Raw genomic sequence first — 24,311 nt, forward strand, 5'->3', positions numbered from 1 at the left:
CTCCTGTTCTGTTCCATCGTGTTCAAGTCATGAACACAGTGGAATGTTTGAACCAATTTTACGAATTCCAGAAGCGGTCTCCAGCCTCGGCGTCTATCGTCAGACATTTAACCCTTCATCATGCCATTTGGCCACAGCTCAGATCTCTTGATGAATGGAGCACCCATCCACAGACTCTCAGTCCTATGCATGTATCTGAGCACGAAAAGATGCATGCTTACTTCGCCTACAGGCAATTCATTGATCAAGAGGCCAGCCGCACCTTTGATACCGACGTCTGCAGTCTAACCAGGATATTGAGCATGTTTCCAAAGTTGACAAGCTTGACTTTGTCTCACATACATGCATGGCGATGGGGCAAACTTAGGAATGACCACTATGAAGAACTTCGTAAACGGATACGGATAGTCCCCTTCTTCAAAGCGAGAGTCGAAGATCTTGCATACCGGCTGCTGTCAGTTCTCCCCAACTTTCCTCAGATCACTGGGCTAGACATCCCGAGCACCCTAGACATGAAAGATGGCGAATGGAGAGTAACAAATGAAAATATCGTATCTCTTGATGTCAGTAATTTAGTGGTACGCGGCTATGAGCACCATCAGGTACAGAGCTTTCTCCAGTCGTTTCCGAATCTTCATGAGCTTGTTCTGGGTACAGAGTCTGGGGGGCATATCAGCGAACAAAGGATAGCTCTGGGATCTCTACAATGGCAACACATTCGGCGAGTTCATTTTCGCCATCTCTGGACAACAGAAAATGACTTGATAAGTTTCGTTGAACGACACCAGCTTCAGCAACTTGTGTTGCGCAATGTCACTCTTTTCAGCGGCTCATGGGAATCGTTCTTCTGTCGAATATCTACTCTATCTGGACGACCACTCCAATCAGCAATCTGTATCAAGCCTAGTGGCGTTCAAATACCACTTGATGAAGCAGCCACGTCCTATTCACACTGGCCGAGCAGTCGTGCTTGTTCATTAAAACCGCGAGTATATATATTGTTTGGCTGTGAAAAAGCTCACAGTTATACAGCAGCTTCGCGTCAAAAATACCGCAACTTTTACATCTCATCACCAACACAATGAAGAATGGATCAAATCGAAGTGGACCGCTGTACAATAGTTAACGGCTTTTGGCTTTAATTAACGATTTGTGTTCTATGAAGTTGGGGGAAACCTGAAAAGGCTGTGGCTTTTGGTTCCTAAGTTAAGAAGGAAGGGTTAAGTGGAAGTCAAGACCTGGCCATGGCTTAAGTTTGTAAATAAGAAGTTAACATGTAGGGTAGCTATAAAGAATATGCTTAGTCAGAAAACGCTGCAGCGTTTTCTGACTAAGCCATTGCCTCAGTCACGTGCCTTCGCGTCTGGCGACCTGCTTAAGTAACTCTTCGATGTTCTCTGAGTCCACATCCAGCTCGGTCCCCTCCCATACAAACCCACCAGTATCCGAAACGCTGCCATTGAAAATCTTCTCCAAAACTCGTTCTTCAAAGATCCTTCCTGCTTCGCATAGGTTCCTCGTATACTCATCATCAAGTAGACTGCGGAATGCGTCCGCATCCGCCTCGTTTTCTTTCCGACAGAGATTAGCCCAATTGTCTTTTTTGATGCCGAAAGGATTCTTTGAGTCCAGGAAGATAAATGGGAGCAATCCATCGTGTGATTTGCAGATAAAATTCCATTGTCTGCCGTCTTCAATATGGTCTTTCAGCCGCTTTTTCGTCATACAATGGGCAGCTGCAAGTTTATCAAGAAGGCCTGTTTCAAGCTGCCTTTGTATAGGCCCCTTTGCCATGTCAGCTTCACGAGCTAGCTTTCTTTGAGTGAGACGAAGTCCGAACTTTGATAGATTTGTTTTGCGTTCAAAGAATTTCACTGATTCCACTGACTGGTTCAGCTTGTCTTGAGCCTTGTTGATATGGACGGTTGCCTCTTCATTCTTCCAGTCCTTTACCAGAGTAATGAACTGTTGTATGGCCATTGTGCTACGCACGGCAGCAACTCGCTTATAAACCTTCACCTCTGCAGTCGAGGGATGTTGGCGGTCGATATTGATTCGACGATAAGGTATCCCTGCTAGGCCTTGCTCGATCTCGACCAACTCTCGACGGAGTGTGGTGTTGGTGCGTGTCTTCTTCCAAGGTAAGTGGGAATGCGTTTGATGTTGTTTGCGCTTCCAGTCGGGTTCTCTTGACACTAATGGGATGCCATATTGTTCGCTGAGGGGATGCTGATTGCATTCTCGACAGTGAGCCAGCTTCTTAAAATCAATTGATTCGCCAGGGTATAGAAAGTTCATTGACCGGGCAGCGCAATGGCCGACATTGATGATGCTATGTTGCTGCCCAGGCAAAGTCCAGACAGCCTCTCCACATCCAACAACATAGATGTTATAGTCAATGCCTGCTTTCTCAAGACTCGAGGGGGCAAGGAAGAGACATTGGTGCGAGATCCCACCGATGCATCCTCTGCATTGCCACGTTTTCCTGACGAATGCATCAAACTTGGCTATGTGACGTTTCGGAATCACTAACCACAGTTTCCATCCAGTCCCAAGATAAACCTCATTAAAGGATCGCAGGCCGCGCCATACTGGTCCCTCATCGGTTTCTTCTAGATAAGTAAAATCTTCACAGTGAATGCGATTGCCGGAGAGATGGCCCCCAATATGGTGATAGTTGGTATGTATGTCTTTAAGATCACTGTTTCCAGTAATAAGAGGCCCAGGGTCTAATGCCTGCTCAGAGAGAATGTCCGCATGACCGATGTAGTAAGGAACCTTCCCTTTTGGTGGATTCTGGACGGTATCTTCAAACACAGCCTTGGCTTCCTCAATCGTCGGCCGCGTGAACTCTGCACTGAAGGCTGGCCAATCAATCAAAGGTTGGTCATTCGGCATGCGTGCATAGATCGACACGTATCCCTCGCCTTTCCGGCCCGCTTTGTATACCATGGCTGTACATCTCCATTCTCCCGTGTCGATACTTTTCCTCACACTTTCCAAGTCAACATCAACACGAGGAACAGCAACATGTTGTCCACAGCCTTGTGCTTCTAATTCCTGAATCTTGGAAATAAGCCTTTTCATATCGGCGGGCGATAGAGTTGGTAATCTGCTTTGAGGTCCAGTATCCCGTTGGTCGGCATTTCCTTGGATGTCAGTGTCCCCTGCTGCTGGTGATTGGCGGGATCCGGGAGAATCAGCCTCGTCGTTGGTTGGATGGCCCTGCAGCGTCCGAGGGGCAGAATTGGCCTCAATATCGACCATAGAATCTGCCATGCTGATTGTCTCGTTGGCTGTAGGACCCTGTGACGGTTGGATGATATTCGTCTCAGCTGGTGTTGCGTTAAGGCCTCCAGCCGGACAGTCTCGTGATTGGTCATCATCTGTAGTCTCAACGCCCAACATGGTAGTATCTTGCTCACAAGCACCAGTGGAGCTGGACTCTGTTTGTTGGTCGCCGATCCGTTGCTCATCTCCGCTCCCTGGCGAATGGCCCTGCTCTCCGGCCGCGGCCAGCATGTCCATGGCCGAATCCATCTCTTGAGTGAAATCATCGGCACGAGAATCTTCATTGCGTCTGATGTCGCCGTTCACTGGGGGGCTAGCTAACCGGTCGCCGTGCAACTCAGCTTCGGTGTGGGCCGTAAGGTTTTGTGACTCAGAAGAAATGGCCCTTTCACTGACCCTAGGACTTTGAGTTGGCTGGCCAGTCCTGTCCTCAGCGACCGGACTCGGCGCAGGGGAGCTGGGTTTGTCGCCAGTCGCGAGGTCCTGTCCCGGGACAGAGTCAGCGATTCTTTTGAGGCCTCCGAGGTCGGGCTGCCGTTTCTGCATGCCATCTCTTGTGTCATCGACGTCCAACATGGCCTCATCCTCGTCAGCAGACCGACCAGAGCTCTCCGGCCATGTGATATGAGTCGCAACAGAACCGGCTGGTGACGTGTCTACGGTCATGGAGGCAGCCGATGATTCCGTCACAACCGAGTGGCTCCTTGCGAATGATCTACCCTCCTGGCTTGTATTCAGGTCGGCTCTTACGCTTCGGCTGTCTGGGCTCGGAGTGACTACGCGACGGACGTTGATGTCGTCGCCTCCCTCCTTGGGTGAGTCAGGCGGACTATCAGCTGCGGCTAAATCGCTCCCAGCCATGGTCACATCCTCTGACTCAACAGGCTGTGGATCATCAAATGTCTGTGTAGGTTGTGACGATGAGGTCTCGCTCGACTGGGAATCTGACGTGGCCTCTTGCTCAGAGATTCCGAGTTGTGTATCGATCTGCCGCTCGCATGACGTCTCGGATCGGGTGTCCATCTGTAGGGCATTCGTCGCATTGTCCATGACTTGTCCATGGCTGGTAACCATCACATTCTCGGCCTCTTTTGCCTGCAATATCATTACTTGCACCTGGCCACTCAAAGCGTCCAAATTATCCAAGAAATTCCAGGCATCCAAGACTGTCATCGATAGCTTAGCAGCCGGAGGGTCTGGTTGTTGACGCGTGGATGGCTTTCTTGGGCATTTATTGCGAAAATCGTTACATAGTGCACTTAAGCTTGAGGATAATTCCAGTGCACCTGTGTGAAAGGAGCGAATTATGGAGGGAAGAGATTCTTGTGTGGACATAGTGTTGCCGAGAAGGTTGGTGCGGGGCGGACGCGACATTGCTTTCATGGCAGGTCTTTGAGACTGGAGCACCACACGACTTATGTACCCGTTGTTTGCACCTGGGAGATCCGAGCGCGCAGGGATGCTCGGGCTAGCTTGTACGCACGTGCTGGCTTATCACCCGACTGATAAGATTACCCCGCACGATGCAGTCGAGCCACTTTTTAAGCGCCGACTTCCTGGGAAGTCACAATCTGGTGCACCTCGAATTTAGCTGACTAATTTTTAAATGGCTTATCTAATAATCCGTGCCTTCGTTGGTGGCCTTCTCAATCCAAGCGATTATTTCGTCTGTCTTGGAACTCTGTTCTCTAACTTTGGTTTGGACCTCAAGTAAAATTGTTACTCCGTTCTGATTGGCCTCCATTTGGTCTGCGTCGGAACTCTGTTCTCCAGCTCCGTTTTGGACCTCAAGACAAATTGTTACTGCGCTCTGATCGGCCTCCTTTAAACCAGATTGGGGCTCGCTGTCAATTATTGTCACTGTTGACACGCTCTTTGCATCCTGTTCGCCCTCTTGAGTATCGTGGCAAGTGGGTATGCTCTCTGCATATTGCTTGGCCTCTCGGGCTTCGATTTCGCCACCGAATTCTACCAACTCTAGCGAAATTGGACTGTTGTCGCCATTAATTGTTATAGAATAACATGGAGAGCCATCAGGGCTGTCAGTATTTTGTAGACATAGTGGAAGAGAGAGTCTTACTAGGTACTGAATCCATATTGGTGGAGAGAAACCTGTTGAAAGTGAAGCTGATGCAACCAAATTTCTCGGTATGGTAGCGCCTTATATAACATTCATCTCTCTGACTCTTCACCGCCAGAGCCTCGTTCTGAAGGGTGATGTGGCTGCAGCATTTGATTCAGAGGCCGCAGGTCAAGGGCCTGCACGTACATGCAACTGCATCAAGAACACCATGGTCTTACCGCCAGCTACTACCTTGCAGGGAGTTTTGGTTCACGCGAGTCTTGTGATTATGAATTCACACCGTCACAATCGTCCAACAACCGCCTCTTCAGCAACAAGATACTGCCCGGGCCGCGATGTCTGAAATGAATCCGAATCGGCCAAACAACGAGGGCAAGGGTAAGACTGCCATGCAAAACGACCACGACGAACCCATCGACGACGAAACCCAAAAGCTCCAAACATGCAGCAAACCCTATTACGTGACTGTTGGTTGCGGGGTCAACCCACTCATTATGAATGCCTTCCCTTCCCTACATATGGTCGTTGATCGAGAGCAGAATGGGCATCATCAAATAGCTTCAGGCATCAAATGTGCCACGAGAGAGCAGGCAGACAACATCGCAGAAGGAAAGGACTGTATTTATGAGGTAATGACCGGCGGTAGCTCCTCCATAGCTATAAGAGCTTTGCGTTGAAGAGAGTCAGACTTCGACTCCAAAGACCAGATACATCCCATTCCCATAATGCCATGATGCCAATTAAGGACTTTCTATCACTAAAGGCCCTCAAGACCTACGGCAGTTGTCCTCTAACACACTGTAGCACCCTACGGCCACGACGACGGGCGATACAGCACATGCGTAGGCAACTTGAAGTGGTATAGGCGCATCGACAAGGCAGCCCTTCGAGTTGACGCCCCCTTGTCGGGGTCGCGGCGGGTTTTGAGTTTGAGTCTGAGCTACTCGTTCGTAAGCGGGAGGTGGCTCTATTGGGGGCTGGTCTTTTCCACATTAGCTTCTGTAGAGGAGCAAGTTTGGGTGAAGAACATACCGGCGCTGACTGCCGAGTGTTTGGTAGGCTGTGAGGTGCTCATGATGAATGACGGCGATGCTGATAGCGTGGGGAGTAGCGGAGTGGGAGACGCTTGTGATGGGAGACCACAGGGTCAGTGCCGCCAGACGTCTCTCTTTTATATTCGACTATGGCATTCAAAACTAGCCTAGACCACATGCCTTTGTTGACTTATGCCAGAAGGCCTCGGATGCAGGTATGACAAGATAAGGCGGCCAGTCAGAAAGCCACGGAAGGTAGGGCACAAGAACTCAACTTCGAGTTCACGAGTAGGACAATCCAACCGCCTGGTCCACCCAAAAATGTTTACGTTGAGTCTCTTGCAGCCTTACCCTTGTCCCCGCGAGCTTCGTTGGTCCTGGTGTGCCCCCCAAAGCCCACCATACGACCTCCTAGTCGCGCGAACACTAGTTCTCGACACCAACAACGCGCCAGAGCGCATCCTAGTGCAACCAAATTTCACATTGTTTATGCTCCACCGGTACGGCTGGTTGACATTCAACCCTCGGCCTGGAGTGAGAGTCGAGAATGACAGATAAGAGTAGAATTCACGAAACTCATGGCGAACATGTTTCTTGGAGGCAATGGAGACGACTCCCGGTATAGCTAGTGCCCCATTGACAGTAGGGTGGACCATAATCTTAGATGTTGCCTTATGCTCGCTGGGTCGCGCTTCGCCCAGAGCCTCATTTACAATCAGGCTCTGCAGACACATCACTCTTCCCCCAGAGGCCGCAGATCAAGGGCCTGCATATCCATGGAACTGCGTCGAGAACACCAGAGTCTTACCGCCAGCTGCTACCTTGCATTGAGCTTTGGTGACAACACGATTTAATCACGCCGAAAAGGACACCAGACCCTGCTGCACCTGCAGCCATTATATTACCGATAATGCCAGCAGGGACGCCGCGCTCTGGCCGAGGCTAACAAGACTTTCAGGGGTTCCTGAACATGAGGCCATATATCTACGGCCTTGCAACTCCAAAGGAAGTACGTAAACTTGTGACTTGGATTCAAGCTGTGCAGAAGCAATCCGACGATGGCTCCGAAAATTTATTACGCCATAGATTTCCAGAAAAGTATCCCAAAGGGTAAGCTTTACATACTGATTCCAATCTCAGAGCATATCTAAAAAGTCAAGATCCAATCGAAGGACAAGAATATCAGAATATACACACGACTCTCGAAAAGTACAACAAAACAGTTCCAGCAGGAACTCGCTTCTTCAAGCTATCTCCAGACGAGCTTCGTATTCTTCGGCACAGTGGAAATTTTAACACATTTCCATGGTTTTTGGGAGATGGATATATTTTGTACAAAGTCCAGTAGCTTGTACTTCCTATCTGGTTCTACAGCAGCAGGAACCTGGAACCTGGAAACATGCTCTCATCTGAGATAAGAGGACGAGGCTTCTGAGTTTCTACTGCAAGGACACCACTAAATAGAGCGTACTGAGATGAAACCCAAGATGCCCATGTTACAACTATCCAAGTGCTCCTGTTATCCTGTTAGTACGAACGAAGAATGGCCCACGCGCCGACAGGGGACGATCCATGCCATTAACAACCGGGGACCAAGCGACCAAGGGCATGGATCGACGTGCGGGCTGGAGGGGGCGTGCAAGCTCCAGGTTTAGGGCTTTTCTCTCAACTGCAACTCAGTAGCTTGCAATGCTTGCACTTCCAGATCATCTAGTGAGGGCCGGAGTAGTAGTTCCACTGAAACTAGAGCCTTTCTGAGCAAGCAGGGGCATAGACGGGCCTCCGGGGGCGCTGACATACCGCACTATGGGCAGTCAGGAGTTAAGCTCTGTCACAAATACTGGCCATCCCCCGCCTCGGCGTTCACTTTATCTCACCTCCCTACCAACTTCTACCAACTTGCAACCAGACAAAATGGGAAGCACAGAAGACCCTATGGACACTTCTTTAGATACTCCATCTCCTTCGGTTACTACCTCTCTCAATCATGTTGATATTCCTCTACCAACTCGGCATGATAGTCTGTCACCTCCGTTAACTCCCTCCCTCAATTGTGCTGATATTTCTCTACCAACTCATTGTGGTAGTTCATCACCCCTGAGTCTCCAGTCAGGCGATACCCAGTTAGAGGAACGGGAACAACTCGAACGCAATATACATCTGTTCATGCGACAAAGCTCAGAGATCAACCAGCTGGGTCAACAGATCCTCAATCAAATGCGCCAGCTCTGGCATCATCGAACCTCTGCCACTGCCGACTGTTTAGTGGAAGACGCTGCTGATCTCGGTGTCGTCCTACTTTCGCTGGCCAACATCGACCAATTACTTTTCCCGGGCAAATTTATCTCGTCTATAATAGAGGAGAGCAGAGAAAGGCCGCCACTTCTATTCATTCTAGAGAAGATCTACCAGCTTCGCAACAAACTAAAATTCCCAGATCAGTATCTATCCCCGAAACTGAAGCATCTCGAAAAATACGTCGATGAACTGTTCGAAGAGCATCTCAAAAGTGGCCGATTAATCCCGCACATTTATTCCCTGCCTACGACGGAAGACTCTTTCTATGCTATACTGGCACGGTTGAAAACAAAAAGGCCTGACATTGGACATATAAATAATCATGGAGTTAAGAGGACAGAGTTTGCTATCATCCTCGGTTACTGTCTTGGTGGTATGGGGTTCTTTATCCCTGCAAAGTATGCTCATAATTTTACGATGCTTCAAATTGGAACAGCGGTAGCAAGCGGGATTCTAAAAAACAATGTTCGTTCTGGGAAACATCTCAAAAAACAGTGACGGGCTTAGCCCCTAAAATATCATCACCATTCTGAGGCCGCTGCTACCCCTGAGATCTTGGATGAACATGAAAATATTGGACTCAATGAGCTGAAGCGGTCGTCATCTCAGCTGCACCATCTCCTCGCCGGAGACAGACAGTACCCTGTTCCCCATCAGACTCCTGTTCAAAAATAGACATGGAAATAGGGATCGTATCTACAGTGGTTAGGCTTTCCTCATATCTTCAGGTTTTTCTCTTCTCCTTACTACATAGAGCAGTTATTATTAATATTTCAACACCGATGCCCCTTAGTGTTACTTGTTTCCATGCATAAAGAAGCTCCCCGTAATAGTACCCAGTTTCCTTGTTTCCCTCCGCCATTTGTCTCGCCGCCAGCCACGAACATGGATCTCTGCCCCGGGATGCCTCAGTTTCGTCCTCGCCTCATTGCCTCATCGTTTGAGTAATGATACTTGTTCTAGCCCACAGAGCTAACGAACTTTCAAGGGTTCCATGAGGCTGCATATCACCACTAACACCTCAAATCCATTTACTGTCTGCAGCCATATCACAATTCTTTTAGGGGTCCGAGACACGACCTGCAGTCCGCCTTACAAGGAAAATTACTGAAGCGACAGAGTTTAATGTTGATGAGTTGAAGCCTATTGGTTATGAAAACCACCCACTGCAATGCCAACAATCAAGGACTGCTAAGCAACAGTACCCAATTACTGCGGCAACATCAAATGGCGCACATCTGGCAGCGAAGCCCACCCCCCTCTCTGGTTCGCAGCATTAAGCCCAAAGTATTTCTTGTTCTTCTCGTCAAATAATCCAATAATGACATCCTCACCTCGAGGAACAATATGCGAGTTTGTGGCATCCCTGCATGACACAAGTGCCATGCAGCTGTTCTCCCGCAGGTCCCTGCGGGAAATAGGTTCTTGAACAATGTCTGTAGATAGCCACTTGAACTGGTTGATGCTGTGCAGGGTTTCGATACGATGGTGCAACCTTCGAGGCAAAGGGAAGCTTTTCCCGTGAAGAACACCTCGCTTCTCTAGGCTCTGTTAACCTCACTCTTGTTCTGCATATACATTTGCCTACCAAGCTCATCAAATACTTCTTTAGTCATAAGAGTGAACTCCATTTTGGATTGAATCTTTAGCAACACGCTTGAGATACTACTGGTTGAGAGAATGATGTAGATCGGCATCACAGCACATCAGTTGTGGCAACGCCCTTCTATTGTAAACGTGCGGCCCCTGTACCACTGAGCCGAGTGGCCAGGGCCAAGGGCTATCAACGGCGGCGTTTCCCCCCCGCTTTGACAAGGATGTGCCCGAACTCTCAGCTGTAGGGTTGTAAGCCAGCAAGGGCGTGGAACGACGTGCATGTCCGAGGGGGCGTGCAAGAACTCTTGGTTCAGTGTTAGTGTCCTCTCTCAGCTGCAAACCTCGTCATCTCCCACGGCAGCATGGTTGCTTGTTCCATGTTTCAGCAGCTCCGGGTCAATGGAGCATCTGTCACAAATACTGGCCATCCCCCGACCATCTTTTTTCCTCTTGACCTTCCTCCAACTTCTCCTCGCTGTCGCGAATGACAGGCGATTTGCATTATGAATCTCCTTCAAAATTCTGCTGTTCGGTGTGACATCGAACGGCAGATAATCACCATTAACCTTCTTTCATTCCTTGGTCCCGATCCAGAGTCAATTCATCCCCTTATCGAATTGATGCAGTCTGATCCTTACAACTTTGCTGTCTATATTCGGAACGAGATGTACTTCGAGATGGGTACTCCCCTTCAAAAGAGAGGATGCACGAACGCCGATCTCCAGAACGACATTGAGGTCTTCCGGCTGAAACGGGCATCTCGCCAGGGCAACATCTTCTTGACCTTGCCCCTAAGGCTGCCAAAAGCAGTCTCTGTGGAATCATATGTTCTTCATGCCATAAAGCGTCGACTTGACCTTCCTATATTCAACCCTTGGGCTGACACGACATCAAAGCTTATTGTCGCTTGTGGCGTTGCCTTGTCACAACGAGGCCAACTCATTGCCTACGACCAAAAAGCTTCACTTGCCGATCACTGCTGGCAAGTACTTGATGACCTGGAGACATCTCCATGTGCTACTAGCCTGCCAAACAACGAGTTGAAGGATATCCTCATTGTCATGAAGCGCAACTCGGACGTCCGATTTGAAAATATCAACAAACAACTCTCAGACATGCGTGCACACCTCGCTGTAATTGCGAATCAACAAAACCAAATTCTTATAATGTTGGCCAGCAACAAGGAGGGTTCCGTCGGCTACTGCGAAGAAACGGCTGAAATTGACCCAGATGATGGCCAACAAGTTCTTATTAGCCAGTTACACGATAACATCTCATTGGGATTTTCGAATTCGAGCCACCACTCACACGAAGCTCCGCCCATGGAGCGCACTCCAATTGAACAGCCAGCCAAGTTCGACTGATCATACTGCAATACACTATCTCTACTTTCTCAACTCCTGGCGGCAGGAACTACCCGAAGCTGGTGCTAGCTAATAATTTGGACGTGGAGAGCAAACATTCTTTTCTTTTATATGGAGGGTTCAGTTTTTGTTATTTCCTTCATGCCAGTCTTTACTGAGACTATATAACTCCTTTGTTGATCTATCTATCATTCTTGTTTAATTCTTTGCTAGCTTTGATGTAGCTTGTAAATTTTATGAATTGAATAATTCCACGGAGCGAATAGTAAGACATGATGGCCCATTTTCCCTTTCCTCTTTTTCTCGACGACGGCAAGGTCTGCATTTCCTCCTGCCCTTCTCTGTTGTGCACTTCTTACAATCCCGGCACCATTTCAACGGTACGCGATTGCCAATTGCATGCTGCCGCTCGGACCATTCGTCTCTCGTAATTTTCATTCGTTTCAATAGATCCTCTATATCAGAATCATTTGACTGGAGGTTGCTGTCAGGCTGGATTTCATTGTCTTCTTTTTGCTGTTGGCCTGACCGGGGAATCTTCTGTGAATCGGGTTGCAGATCCGTATTTGAGCGCCTCTTGCGTGGAGAAGGAGTTGGCTGCAGGGTGTTCATTGCTTGAGCTAATATGAGAAAGTGAAGGATTTAAACGAGAAACTGTAAAGTAATTGTAGGAGCTGCAGTATCTAAATATATATTCATCCTGTTAATTACTTTCATGTCCCAACCGTCCTTTCAATGGACTGTCTAACTTGCAGGGGATGTAAATGGGGCATGTAAGTGGTTGATGACTCGCGCAATGTCAGCACAGAAGCATTGACTTGTCATCTCAAAACGCCAACCATCGATGTCAACATCTTCATATTGACCCCAGGGGTGACATAGACAAGAAATTCTTCCTTGCTAGCCTTAGGGGCACATATCCCCACATATTTGTCCCACTGCTCGGGCGTTGGCTGTTTGAATTTTCCTATATTGTCTGAATAATATCAGATTATGACTCAATCCAAACTTTAATGTGTCTTACCTCGAGATACTTTTCCCTTATGGACGATACACATACATAGGAGCCCTCCCAAGGCAAATTCAATCGAAGGGTTAGGATCATAGCTAGCGCAAGGTCGACACAGATGTAGCTTGCAGTAGATGCACTCCCAAATCATCCAGTGACGGCCGGAGTAGCAGTTTTGGCAGCTCCACTGGACTAGGGTGTTGTCTGACTTGATCATGCAGAGCCGGTGATGGCAAATGTTGGCCATGTTGGGGATGTAGTGCAGCCTATCATGATTCAGGATCACGGAGGATGTAACAATCAACAAGTATGACTTACCTTGCACATGAAAGATGGGACCAAGAAGTATAGGAGGTACATACAAATCAATTTAAGGAAGACAATTCGTGGTTTAAATATTTCTCTGACCAGAGGCAGTAGACATGAAAGACACTTGCACATGGAAACAAAGGTTGCAACATGGGTTTATTTGCAAGGGTCTGGGGCGTGGCCTGTCAATCATCATGCCAACTCAATCCAATGGTCAAAGCGCCTCCGAGCCCACAATCCTTTCTTCGCTCGTTCCCTACTTGCATGTACTTTCGCCAGGATGACAGTGATCGGCAATTCAAGTACAACTAGCTTTCCTGAGTGCCTCCAGCTCTCCCTGGTGGGTTTGTCTGCATCATGCAGAATAATGCAAATTTCCACTGTTGGGTCATCTGATGGCGGATTCGCCTTGAGCTCATACCGGCCAAAGTTGTTATCATGTCCTGGCCCCTCGGTAACACATCTGGTTGCCACCCAATTCTTGACTGCTCCAACGCTACCGCAGATGCCAATGACAGTAGGGCTTTCCCCTGGAAAAGCTTGGGGGGGTGATGTTGATGCTCTTCTATAATAGATATGGATGGCAATATTAACAATAGTAGTTAGGCAGGCGATTGGTATGCATATCGCAAGGACTTCGTTGCAACTTGAGAGCGACATTTTAACTTGGTCTAGGTCTTGGTGGAGGCTTCGGGCAGCCTGTTGTGTCGTATGCGCCGCGGCCCTGGTTTGTCAGGGTGCTGGAAGAGTCTTGCATGAAGTGCTTGATCGGAAAGTTAGGTATGAATTGCTTTGCGAACCAGTGTCGGTGAGGCCTGCAAGTAGTTGCCTTGTCCGGGTTGCACATTCCTTTAAGTATTGATATGCTCTACAGGTTCAAGGATGATATGCTTGCTTCTTTCAGTTCTGAACTCGTAACGAATGCAATATTCCTGGGTGGGTGACAGCACCAACAGCGATTAATGCGATCGCTTCTTAAACACACGCCCCCGTTATAGCGCGGAATGTGTGGCAGCAGCCCCGAGCGGAGATGGACACAAGGGGCACCCAGGTTCTTAGCGCATAACGCTAGTCCAAAAGAAACGATACCCGAATCGCTGAACTTGGTATAGTTCACGCTTATCTTTTTCTATTTCGCCTTGGCTTGGCCCCTTGCCTACCGTTTGGCTGACCGATCGAGAGACAAGACTGCAGCCAAGCTGTGCCGTGCACCAGGGTCTATGATAACGCCTGGGAAAACGCGGATGCAACCAACAAGAGCTGGAGAGCCTGGCCTCTGCATCCTTCGACTTCACGCTAGTACGATAGCAAATCTTGACCTTCCTCATACCCTCCTGTTATCCGCAGATATTGAACTTGTTTCTCGTTATTTCTTCTCTCCTGTGAAACTGGCTAGCCGAACTTAAATAGCACAACAGTTTCTCACTTCATCTAGCAGCGCATTGCTCGCACTTCTGTTACGCAATTACTTTGAACATCATGTCCAAGCCGCAGCAGCATCCCGAGGTTTGTACAACCTAATTTCGCCGAGGTATGGAGCTAATAGCCCCGCAGTCCCCACAGGAACAACGCAAAGACAGCCTTCCTGGCACCAAGGAAGATGACATACTTTGGATGCGAACTCGCGATAGCAACGTGGGTTTGAGGGCAAAAACTGTCAGGCATAAACAAACAGAGAGAGAGCCAGCAGTGAAAGGTCAGGGATGGCGAAAATTGAATGCATAGATCAATCCTGCACTTAGCTAAAAAGAATCAAGTACCTACATTGTTATGTGGGTTTTGTCCATTTGCTCTGGCAAATCATTCTTGTGTTTGGATCGACAATTTAGGCTTAGCGTCAGAAGATTTCACACTTTGACACAACTTCAGGAACTTGACATGGACCTAACTGTCTCAATCACATACAATCGTTCTGATGGATCCCAGAATACCAGAAATACCTCCAACAGAGGATGAACTACATTTCGTGTTTGAAGACCCTCTGCAGCCGACCTCAGCTAAGGGGCAACAACAGCCTGCATACACGATACCTCTGACTGAAGAGCAGTGGCGAAGCTGTAGGCTGGCATCTGGACTGGCCAACCCCCAGACCATGCTGAATAAAATAAGGAACTTGGAAAGTCTGTATCAACGTGAGTTGAAAAACTGGGAAAAAATTATTGTTGTTGCTGTGGCAGCGGTCGACTTAGACAGAGAGCAAGACGAGGACATCTTGAAGTACGGCAAGGCTTATAACAGCCGTATGAGTTCCATCACCTACCGCAAAGACAGAGCTGCAGTGCTTAACTTGATAAAGCTACTTGATCGAATTTACAACAGCTTAGAACACCGGGCCTTTGAACTTTTGGTAATTTGGGGTTCGTATACACCTCTCCCAACTGGCGGTCTTATTCAAACTCTTGTTAGATATACCTTTAACAAAGCTCCGTAAATGGACGTCAAGGACCTTCGACGAGTTTTTGTCTGGCCTGCCAGAAATTTCCTCTAGGCCCATGGAAGAGGAGCAAGCTTCTCTGGCCCTTTATATTCCTTTTTTAGTCCATCTACTACGACCTCAATATACCTTGGATATTATTCAGAAGGCTCTCAAGACGAGAACTCTAACCCAACGGGACTTGGATCGATTCAAAGAAAGTTACAAAACTTGCCAATGCCCACCTACCCTTCTCAGCACTTTGGGTGACTTCCGGACTCCACATTGCAAACTCAACGCGACTTCATCGCAGCCGTCACAACAGCTGCTAACCCCAAATGAAGATGACCCCGAGTTAAAAAGCGCTCTCCACCTCGACAAGATGTTTCCGGTTGTCATTAACATACACATTGAGGGCTATACTACGTTTAATATTTCACAAGAATTGCGGCGAAATGCATCACAGGCCCACAAGAAACAAGAACTTTGCAACAAGATTGAGAGAAAGAATACCTGCATATCTCAATATGAGTGGTCCGACAGATTCCACTTGCCTGTAGCTAACCAGGCTATTGATGATTTGGTACGTATTTTTAGAACGAAATCCTCGGGAACAAGACTAAGTTACATAGGTGCACGCCGGGATCTTACAACAAACCGATGTCCTAAGGCAAAAGGCCTACCTCCGACATCGCGGCCACCTCCGGGTTGAGACCGATAGTTTACAAATAATCATACCGACCACACCACCAGAAGAACTCTCATATGTATCGTTAAGTAGCTCAGAGCTCAGCACCTCAAAGTTCGAACATAGAATTGCTTGGAGGGCTGACCGAGGGTTACTACTCAGACGAGGCACCATGCTATCAACCGAAGGGAACATATTCTTCATTTCAATTGTTATGCCACTGAGCCCAGAGCAAGAGTAAATTCTGACCGCTATAATACAATCCCCGCACTTGTCACTTGGAATTGGCCTTTCCCTCTGTTGGTTTATACACGTCGTCGTTCGTCTTGATTTCATCAGAAGTGACAACTTCTGTCTCATTAGGCTGATCCACTGGGTAAAATTAGGTTCCAGTAAGGTAAAGGCACAGTATTCTTACCTTGCCCTGACTGTCCACTACCTGCCGTATTGTCCATAATTGGTGATAGGTTCTAGGTTCGTGATGTATTTAATAAGAATGGCGAACGACATAGCATGATGCATGTTAGACATTTATATACAGCTGGAGTTGGTTTCAGCTGGATATGGTATTGATATCGACGGCCAGAACTGTGGCCTGCAGGCCTAGAAGTCTACGTGACGCAACGCAATTCATATCGATGTACCGTGAAAAGGACATGCGTGTTTTCTTCCCCCCCAGCTTCCTGGCCGCCTGGTCTACATAACTGGCCTGGATGAGAGCCGTCTCAGGATCGTCGGTAGAGGTGTGTATTGCATTAGGGATTGACGCCATATGAAATGCGCATGTTCGCTTCACTTACATCCTAGGGGCTGCATAACGCGAGCCGTTCATCTGATAAATCACCCTCTGGCGGACTTGGCGCTAAGGCGTTTGACATGCTGTCTCGGCGTACGATGCAACTGATTTATGCAAGGAACGATCACATCTTATACAACGTGGAGGCTCATCATAATAGGCTGGGAGTGAGGACCGTCTACGTGAGAGCTAAAGAGCGGTGGTGAGTGAGTGAATGAATGCTCGTTCATGGGGCCGAGTCTTTCGAGAACGAGTATATTTTATTAAGCAAAAGCCCTGGGGGTGGACTCAAAAGTCACACCTTGAATCCTCTCGTATGCGGGAGGACAAAGTAGAGCTAAATCCTCCCTTATGCAGGAGGAAAAAGTAGATCTAGAAAATCCTCCCATATACAGGAGGAAAAAGTAGAGCTAGAGAATCTTCCTATATGCAGGAGGAAAAGTAGAGCTAGAGAATCCTCCTATATGCAGGAGGAAAAAGTAGAGCTAGAAAATCCTCCCATATGCGGGAGGAAAAGTAGAGCTAAAGAATCCTCCCTTATGCAGGAGGAAAAAGTAGAGCTAGAGAATCTTCCCATATGCGGGAGGAAAAAGTAGAGCTAGAAAATCCTCCCTTATGCAGGAGGAAAAAGCAGAGCTAAAGAATCCTCCCTTATGCAGGAGGAAAAGTAGAGCTAAAGAATCCTCTCATATGTGGGAGGAAAAAGTAAATAACATTCCTACCCCGCACATCGCTTTGCGACATTTTCTACAATGACGTACCCGACAGCGGTACTCGTCCCTTACCATTTACGCATTCAATTATAGCACGAGCGATGCAATGGCGCTCAATTTCTCCGTTGATGAAGCTTTGACGCAGATCAAAAATGATGGCTTCTATCTTATCAGAGACCCTGCCATAGGATCACAAATAGATGAAATGATTCGAAGCCACTCTCGATTCAATTTCTCAGACGAAAAAGGATTCAACTTTTGGCGAGACAACATTCAGACAGATCCTGTAGGTGGATTGGTTGAGGCTTAGAACCGAGCTGACAATAATAGCGTATTCGTGGGATCATGAATGCAATGGAGTCCGATATGGGAGTGAAATACCTCCTTGGGCATCGTGGCTCGCTGTTACAAGATCCAACCCACATCAAGACATTGAGGTTTGGTGGGCAACAACCAGATATCTTGACCATCCAAGTCTGGCCGAAAGGTTCAGATGCCATCTACTATCATCGTTCACATACCGCGAATTTACCAAGGTGCAGGGGACCAACAGGCGTATGGGAACTTATACCCAAAGACTTAGAGGACTCAGGATGTGATGGTGAGAGGGCTGACCTTGAACAAGGGGGGATGTGAGTCTGCAGCATGAGCTTGTGATTTCACCTATCTAACGTTGTCTAGAGTAATTTTCGATACTAGGATGGCCATCGATATGGTAAAGGGGCGTTCCCAATATTACAGCTACTTTACAGAGGCAATGGTGGAACGTGAGCACCTAGCACCTCTAATACCACCACCTTCGCAAGATATCAACGAAGTGGCCAAGCTTGGGGTGCATGTTGGATCCCGCATGGATGTGGCAACGGGGGCAAGCTGATTCAAAAAGGCAGTCGCAACGGTGTCATGAACATCAATTAAGTCGCATAGTTCATTGAAGTTTGGGGCCAAGAAATTCCATCCCATCACCATCACTAGCCATGAATTCTTCCGGTCCACCGCTATAGTGGGGGTAGGTAGACGAAGCTAAGTTAGAGCTATTAAGCGCACTTGGATAGTTCAAGGGATTCGCAAAGTAAGAGCCTTCAAGCTCATTCACATCGTAGCTGGCGTGGGTAAAATTAGTGAAATAAGAGCCTTCAACCTCGTTCCCATCGTAGCTGGCGTGGATGGAACTAGTGAAGTAGGAGCCTTCTTGAGGCCCTTCGACACAATTTCCTGGGGCGTTGAGCTTCACTGGTCCCTGATTCTCTGCAAGTAACGCACTCTTGGAAGCTGTCGATATGCACGTGTCGTCGGCAGTAGCTTGCTCGCGCCGAGCGCCGGTTTGGTCGCGCCGGCTCACCTTCTGGTTCGGCCCTTCACCTGCATCCGGGTTTCGTTTTCTTTTCGAGATCTGGACGCACTTCAACCTTGCAGGGCATTTCGTTTTTCTGACTCTTTTCAGCTCTCGCGCAGCCATCTTTTCAAGGACATGCCTTCGCTGTTCCACTCTTTCTGAAGGTTGAGGACACCTATGCCGGAGAAATGCGCTTGCCCATTGATAAATATCTCCACAACCAGGACAGTATTCATAGCATAGGAAATCTAGTGGATTAGCGAGTGCTGACATGACGAGCCACGGATGCTTACGTTGCCGAAAATGACGTGATAGATTTCCTTCCCTAACGACCTCATCGCAGGTCTCCTGTGTGAAAACTTTATCTGCTAATGGCTGCCAGATTACATGGGGCTCAGGGGGTGACAAATGATAGAGTCGACATCGTGTGAGCATCACAGTGAGGACTGACTCACGAATCTGGAAGAAAAGATTTAGCACATAGGAATGATAGGCACTCTATTACTCACGCGATAGTCCTCGACATGAAATTGTAAGCTTTCCCTCGTTTTGAAAGAACGCTTGCATGATCGACAGGTAAATTCAGTCAAGGTAGGATGGCAGTCATCATGAGGGAAATGCTGACGACATTTGTGTAGTGCTTCGTCAAGAGAGTGCTCCAACGTCTAGGCCATTAGCAAAAGATAAGATAATTTGGTGAGATCTCTACCTCAAACTGGTGGAAATGGTTTTCCAAATCCTCATCATCTTCGCAGACAATGTGGCAAATTTGGCATGAGAATGGTGGGAATTCCATGGTGAAGGATGACGACAGTTGAAGAGAAATGGGGTTTGGGTGCAGTTAGGCAACTTGGTTGTTGTCCAAATTTGTCAGCGACTAGACCAGCCAATCGTTTATTGGCGTCGTTGACCCACTTTGTGAGCCCAATTCGTATTTAAAGAGCGCCCAAAAGACTGTCTGACCATTTCCCTGAATAGTCTTCAATCTCCTCCTGGCACCAAGATGCCTTGTGAAGAATGTGATGGTACTGGCCGACAGAAGAACGGTGCTATGTGCCCCGGTTGCAGAGGCTTGGGTTCTGTGTGAACCCTTCATCGACAGAAAGGCTGAGGTATGACACCCTGGTTCATCGATTTGCACAGCTGACTCAGCTCTTTAGATCCTTTCTCGATTCGTTTGGAATTTTTTCCTTTCTTTGCGCAATCCGGGACTGAAAAATAAAGCGGGAATCAAATGAAGAGGAAAGCGGCTTGATGTTTTCACTTCCCCAAATTGCAAAGCGGGGAATTCAGTGAGATAGGAAGCATGACGAAATGAGATATTTTACTTGATAACCATCATGATATGATTACCGTCACAATCCGACTATACCCGAACCTAAGCGTGATTGGAACGATTCCTCTATCGATAAGATCCTTATCAGGTAAACATAGCACAGAGTATCTTACATCGTTAAGCAAAAGCGTATTAATAGAAAGGAAGCACCTTTAACTATATTGTAGTGTATAAGTACCCAGCGGTTGTTAACAAGCCTAAGGTTGAAGAATACAGGCAGGATATTCGCAGTGATGCAATGCGCTTAGCTTGTCCAACATGTTATCGATAAGAAAGCTTGGCATGTAACCTGAGGATAAAGCCACAGGAACTGAATCCCCTTATTGAAAGACTTTAAGATGTATAATACTGGTTTTTATTACCTTATTAATTATATTAAGATATCCTAATAAATAGAGAAATGGATTAATTTTTTATTTAAAAAAAACATTTATTGTGACTTTATTTGCCTAGATGTAGAGAGGGATCACGACAATAATTTCTAACTGCTATGCGGCAGCTTTAGGCCTCGCTGAATCTGCAGCTAACTAAAGGCAACTGCATTGTGCAGGCGCGCATCCGACTGCTACCCTCCAGCACATATCCTCACACACGCCCCCTACTTCCTCAAGCATCTGCTTGCAGGCTGGTGGGCCATGGCACCATTAGCCAGGAGCAGGCAGAAGTGCATTCTTCAACCCCGCACATAAAAGCTTGTTTATGAGACCGTCCATATCTGTATGAACAGTTGAAAATGGGTATAAATACCCCGAGAAGCATTGGTGTTAAGCTATGCTTCTCCTAAGCAAAGACATCTTATTTACCATAAGTATCATTCTTTAGAATCACCAGTAAGTTATATGTGTAAACTCCGTTATCCTTCTGACCCTACTTCTTAGCAGAGGCAAAAACACTATCAAATTTCCCATCATGTGCACCAAAGCAGCACCCGCAACAGTCTACCGGAAGTGCAATCACCGATCTGACGGCGTGGAAAAGATATACCACTGTGAGATCGCTCCGAATGGCCCAAACTGCAAGAATCCACCCTTCAATCACTCAATTTCAGACAACAGAGTGAACAAATGGTGTGACAACTGTGTCGCAGCAGGCAAAGGAACGAACTAAGAATGGGAATAATGCGGGGTTTATGCAATGTATCGGGGTATCATGCCAAGTAAACACCAAGTATTGCATAATTGAAGTGCCTTTTCTATTAATACGCTGCCACCCTTGTCTTGTCTTGTCGATTCTCTTCGTGCACCACGAACCATTATGTCTCTCATATTGCCTTTCCGAAATACACCCGAGGAACGCCTTAGCACCGGGCCATCTCAAGGGATGACCTATGGCATTGATGAGGATATTGTTGTGAAAGTTCCATTCCAGTATGAAGTTTCCCAAGACATAGACTTATCTCATTGCTGGGACCTTTCTATCAAAAGCTTCATTGCCATGGAAAAAGAGATGGCGGTCTATAATGCACTACAAGCCCAACCTCACCGCAACTTTGCCAGAAGAATTGAACCTAGCAGCATCAATTATTTATTCCTCCAAAGACTCGTTCCATTGGAGAAGGTTTGGTCAGTTGCAAGTCCTGCGGATCGAATCCGATGGGTTTTAGACTTGCTCGATGCTGTTAGCTGGCTGGAAAAGCTCGGCTTTGTTAACGGAGACCTTGCGGTGCGAAATCTTGGTGTTGATAAGGCTGGAACATTGAAAGTCTTTGACTTTGGCTCGAGTTCATTCTCTGCATCGGAAAATGATGTGATAGCAGATCACTTTGACTTAGCAACATGCTTGCATTTTATTCTTTCAGGCATAGATCCTTTTGCCGGCGTTCAGTCGCATTCAGACGCTATCCGGACACGAGATGCATTGAAGGCTGGCCAATGGGCTGTCTCAGAAAGCGCTGAGGTTATTGGGGATATCATCCAGAACGGATGGACCGGGAGGACTGGAGCAAGACCTTTCACAGACATACTCAACGAAGTCACCAGGAGATTTGACGCTGTAGAACTGTCTACAGACTCTGTGACTGAGAGTACAGATTATTACAAGCTTTGTCTGCGCTGTCAAGACTGGCTACGTGGCAATCCGAGGAATCCTCTCTGGAAAAATCTTGATGAGTACATTGTGGCATGCCGAGATGTAGGACACGAGAGAGAGTTGGATGAGTTTTGGTGAGGCACTGGAGAATATGTGTCGGGGAGCCGCCAGTAGTGGTACATGAGATGGTGGCTGAGCATTCTTGGTCGAAAGGTGGTGGCGAGAAGTCAAATTGAATAGCTGTTGCGACCTAGCCTGGTACTGTACAATACCTTGAAAACCCAGATTTTTCTCTCAAATATACCTTGTCTCTCTTAGACGTCTCCGTTCTTTCTCCATGATATCCCAATGTTGCTTTACGGCGCTCTCTGTGCGGTTCAGTCTTGCTGCAATCACACGGTCCGCTGGATGCTGATGTATTTGTTGTAAGCGTTTAAGATCCTGCAGGAGTTTATCTTCCCCAGGTCCCCACTTGCGGCGGCGTGTCCTTCTAAGTCGACCCTTTGGCAGTCCGGAAGAGGCGCTTGCGTCATCGATACTGATGCTAGCGCCGCCTCCGTCGGTGGCCACTATTATAGTATCGGATGTAGAACTAGTGCAAACGCCTGAGCTCTGTGGCTGGTCTACGTCTAGCTTGGCTAGAGTCTTCGAGATCAGCTCTTGCATGTCGAGTAGGAGCGTCGAGATAACTTCTTTGCATGAGGGTGAGGTAAGCTTTGGACGCTTTGATGGTTGGCAGATATCCGAAACTAAAGGGTAAGAGTCATCAATCACACCACTTTCAGAAAGCGATCGCTTGGTTGATGAAGCAATGGCGGGCTCTGCAACAGCGGGTTCTGTGACAGTCTCTAGTGCGGTGCTTGCTACAAGCGCAAGGTCGCGCAAATCCTGGCCGTGTGAGTTGTGAGGCTCGTTGCTTGATACAGATGATGACGGCTCTGCAGCCATCCTGTTGGCGGGCTCCAAAACTGGAAGGTTCAATACAGATGGCGCAGCGCTGGATATAACGCCCGGCACATCCAAGTTAGCTACCCAGGTACAGGCGTCATGTTCATTGCCAACAAAGGCATCTACCAGTGATCAGCAACATCTCTAGTGTTCAATCTGAATATACATACCTTGGTCTCTCTGATTTTCTATGTGACAAGCAGGCGATTCTACAGAAGGCGTATTGATGCTTGAGCCAGCCGATTGTGTGGTATCTGCATCTGGTGACCAGACGGATACAGTTGGGCTATTCTCTTCGTCACTTGCCTTTTCAGAGATTGAGATGCATGAGGCATTGTCATTGTAGGTTTCTCGTTCACAGTTAAATTCGGAGGCCGAAGGTGTTGTGGCAATCGCTGCCTGAAGCTTTTGTTGTAGCTCCAGTCTATTGTGTTGAAGGTCAGGGTCAAAGCTGGCGTTTTGCATCTCTGTAGTAGAGTCTATGAGAAGTTGACAGTGTTTATTCATACCTGGAAGATAAGTTATCCTGACTTGAATGAGACCGTAAATTCTCCGAGGTAGATACGTAGGCGCTTGAGACAGTTGTGTTTTCGCGAGAACAGAATTCCAAGACTTCCCCGGTAGATGGATAATCGTAATAAGGATCTTGAGTCCTACCTGGGTTGTTCGGTGGAATAAATCTGTCGTCAGGCTGGGAGATTTCGAGGCCGGTAGTCAAGGTTGGCGAAAAGGGACTTCCGACACACGCAGCACTTCTTGGGGAAAGTGTCGAACGTTTTGCCGATCGCTTTTGCCGTCTCCTCTGAGCACGCTGCTGGTGTTGCGCAGGATCATATGACTTGATCACGAGGGCCATTTTGAATGGGCGACTGTGTTCGAATAGTGCGATCGATAATGGCAAAGCGAAAAGAATATGAGGAGACTACGAGGTTGAAAGGCCAGGTCAGGAGAAGACCCTCCATTTATAACCCAAAGCGCAGTCTCTCGTCCTATTACGTTATTAGCGAAGCTGGAAGCGGACAAGCGGAGCAGTGCGGCTCAGGAAACCCGATTATGCCGAGACAAATAG

At 47.7% G+C, this 24,311-nt stretch overlaps 4 protein-coding genes across 4 annotated transcripts; 1 reads left to right on the forward strand and 3 right to left on the reverse strand.

Moving 5' to 3' along the window:
• Positions 1–1,347: 1,347 nt before the first annotated feature.
• On the reverse strand, positions 1,348–4,626 carry J7337_013201 (uncharacterized protein; the record flags this gene model as incomplete). Its single annotated transcript, XM_044830697.1, has 1 exon — positions 1,348–4,626. One exon carries the CDS (start codon positions 4,624–4,626, stop codon positions 1,348–1,350), a length of 3,279 nt encoding a protein of 1,092 aa, XP_044673972.1.
• A 280-nt stretch (positions 4,627–4,906) lies between these two features.
• Positions 4,907–5,387, reverse strand: J7337_013202 (uncharacterized protein; the record flags this gene model as incomplete). The annotated part of the gene is made up of 2 exons (XM_044830698.1): positions 4,907–5,268; positions 5,372–5,387. The coding sequence occupies 2 exons, from the start codon at positions 5,385–5,387 to the stop codon at positions 4,907–4,909; spliced, it is 378 nt and encodes a 125-aa protein (XP_044673973.1).
• A 5,418-nt stretch (positions 5,388–10,805) lies between these two features.
• Positions 10,806–11,666, forward strand: J7337_013203 (uncharacterized protein; the record flags this gene model as incomplete). The annotated part of the gene is made up of 1 exon (XM_044830699.1): positions 10,806–11,666. The coding sequence occupies one exon, from the start codon at positions 10,806–10,808 to the stop codon at positions 11,664–11,666; it is 861 nt and encodes a 286-aa protein (XP_044673974.1).
• Positions 11,667–22,588: 10,922 nt separating this feature from the next.
• On the reverse strand, positions 22,589–24,098 carry J7337_013204 (uncharacterized protein; the record flags this gene model as incomplete). The annotated part of the gene is made up of 3 exons (XM_044830700.1): positions 22,589–23,262; positions 23,413–23,721; positions 23,900–24,098. 3 exons carry the CDS (start codon positions 24,096–24,098, stop codon positions 22,589–22,591), a joined length of 1,182 nt encoding a protein of 393 aa, XP_044673975.1.
• Positions 24,099–24,311: the final 213 nt, after the last annotated feature.

Source organism: Fusarium musae, chromosome 11 (assembly GCF_019915245.1).
Source record: "Fusarium musae strain F31 chromosome 11, whole genome shotgun sequence".
NCBI classification, from domain to species: domain Eukaryota; kingdom Fungi; phylum Ascomycota; class Sordariomycetes; order Hypocreales; family Nectriaceae; genus Fusarium; species Fusarium musae.